At 37.0% G+C, this 2,461-nt stretch overlaps 1 protein-coding gene across 1 annotated transcript; it reads right to left on the bottom strand.

Annotated features, from left to right (window-relative positions):
- Window positions 1–532: 532 nt before the first annotated feature.
- Window positions 533–2,115, bottom strand: LOC126782912 (transcription factor MYB1-like). The gene is made up of 2 exons (XM_050508269.1): window positions 1,907–2,115; window positions 533–1,533 (listed from the first exon to the last, which is right to left on the bottom strand). Exons 1-2 carry the CDS (start codon window positions 2,073–2,075, stop codon window positions 626–628), a joined length of 1,077 nt encoding a protein of 358 aa, XP_050364226.1. The 5' UTR covers window positions 2,076–2,115; the 3' UTR covers window positions 533–625.
- Window positions 2,116–2,461: the final 346 nt, after the last annotated feature.

Genomic DNA, 2,461 nt, shown 5'->3' with positions numbered 1-2,461 from the left:
TTTTCCAAAAGCTGTTATGGAAATTAATGGTCAAGAGAAAATATGCAGCTTCAAGGTGCATGACCACTTAAAGACTATGAAATTGGTATGAGATACATATGCAGATGGATCATGATGGATGAAAATCACTGAATATGTCCAAAAATATCCATTGTGAAAAATAGGTAAGAATTTAACAACTGCAACTACAACTACAGCTAGCATTTCCTTTGGAATAGGGTTTCCATATGTACAAGTTATCCTTCAATGGAGTCCCTTGCTTCCATAATTCGAATACATGCATTGATTGAAGTGAGACAAACAGCATGAAATGAACTACCTTAATTATCCTTAAGCTAATTAATTAACCATATATAAGGACAAAAGATTGGATTCTTATTACCACAAGCCTAGAGAATATATATTTGATTCATCCAACTACGCACGTAATAGAGATAAGAGCTAGAGATCTCAGTTATCGCGCCTCATGTTTTCCTAGATAAATGTATAGGTTAATTTATGACATATTATTTCTATTTTCTAGTATCCTGATTAAACATTTGCATCCATCTCAAATACCTAAAATAATGTAATATAAGAAATAGCATATTAAATGATGTGGTTTTCTTGCTGCATGATCAAGAAACTAGCTAGAGATCCCCACACCAAGAAAATCTATGAAGGGAACTTCCTTGTTATGCTCGATGGATGAGTCGTGATGATGATGAAGATGGTCTTCAAATGTAGTAGATGATGCAGCCCTCAGGTACTCTCTCTTCAATATTCTCCTGCTTCCATGCTGCTCATGAATATCTTCTAGAGGACTAGTACTACTACTGAGGTACCCAAGAGAATTAATTGGAACGTTAAGTCTCCTGGAACTTGAGCTTCCAAAGGTATTACTACTGCCGGAACCTCTATACCGGTCATACACAAATGCTGGAGTTGAATATTTTCCATTAAATCGATGAATGAAAAGATGATCTGAATTACTCTTCAAGAACTCCGAAACTTTGTAATTAGATAAATCAGATGCGCTCAAGAAGCCCGGTGACGACGTGGAGTTGGGATTTGATAATGAACTTGTCCTTGAAGCAAAGTTCCAATTATGAGAAGAACTTTTAGGCCTTGATGAATCCATAAACGACATTGCCCTACCTTTACCAGGGTTTCTAAATTCAAACACAGTACTGGTACTCTTCTGATTCTGATCAAACCCAGTTGATGATTTCAATTTCCTTGAATCAAAAGTGTTGGAAATTGATGAGGAGGTGTTTGATATAATACTGTCATTACAGATTAAAAAATCTTGGTAGCTTCTCTTGCTCCCACAGACAAGCTTAGATTGCTCTCTTTGCCTTCTGGCCATGATAACATGCCAGTGATTCTTGACCGCATTATCAGTCCGACCTGGAAATAATCTTGCTATCATTGCCCACTTGTTTCCGTGAATCCGGTGAGCTGCTAGAAGCCTCTCTTCTTCTTCTTCACTAAACGGCCTTCTGTTGATTCTTGGGTCTAGTTGATTGAACCACCTTAACCTACAACTTTTCCCTATCACAAAATAAAGAACTAAATTAGAAAAAGCTTCAGAAAAAAGTAAATCATTTCCTCGATTAATTTCCAACACAAATTAGAGATCGATATGACGATATATGACAATGTTCAAATTAATCATGATTTGAAAATATCCTCAGGAAGTAATTCATACAGATCGAATATTAGGTTGGAAAACTGAGGATATCAGAATTGGAAGAAAAAAATAGAAAAATACAATACATGCAAGGGTAAGTTGAATATAAGCTAGCTATTCTTCAATCCGAAAGAATATACAAACTTTTCTCAATCCAACTTTTATCATATTTCGACTACTCACATAATTAAACACTCAAGAAGAGAGAGAGAGAGAGAGAGAGGGGGGGGGGACCTGATCTTCCTTGAAGCTTCTCTGCTATGGAGTTCCAATTCTGGGCACCGTACTGTTCGACGAGTTGCCGGAGTCTTTCATCTTCTGCGGGCCTCCAGTGTCCTCTTGGGCAAGACGTCGACTTTGACTCATCTGCAGAGCCAGCAGGAGAAGCTCCATGATCATCCATGGCAAATTAAACTTTTTCTTAACACTTGTTGGAAATACTTGTCTAATTAACCAACTATTTATACAAGACCACAGTAAAGGTATCCCGCAAGAACGAACAATATATAGAAGACCGAGAAAAATATGATGATCCAATAAGAAAGTGGCCGAGGGGTCGGTTTAGGGTTATGGATGGGCAGTCACTTTTGTTGGTTTTACACGACACATTGAGCTAATTAACCTATAAATATGTATTTAAAAACTATTATGTACTCTACGGCCAAAATGACCCTATCTTTCTTCTTGCTTAATTTCTTTTTTTTATCTTGTTAATATTTATGTCATTGGCCAAGACACCAATCATCGACAATATATACCTGTTTCTCTCTCCCTCTCACACACCCACAA

Source organism: Argentina anserina, chromosome 2 (assembly GCF_933775445.1).
Source record: "Argentina anserina chromosome 2, drPotAnse1.1, whole genome shotgun sequence".
NCBI classification, from domain to species: Eukaryota; Viridiplantae; Streptophyta; class Magnoliopsida; order Rosales; family Rosaceae; genus Argentina; species Argentina anserina.
Note: the sequence above shows the minus strand (reverse complement) of the source record. Positions and strands in the feature narration are given on the sequence as shown.

Excerpts from the sequence above, each read along its gene's own strand:
- LOC126782912 (XM_050508269.1), bottom strand. The coding sequence starts at position 2,075 with ATGGATGATCATGGAGCTTCTCCTGCTGGCTCTGCAGATGAGTCAAAG. Across the intron at positions 1,534-1,906 it reads GAAGCTTCAAGGAAGATCAG|GGAAAAGTTGTAGGTTAAGG; the intron begins GTCCCCCCCCCC and ends ATTTTGTGATAG.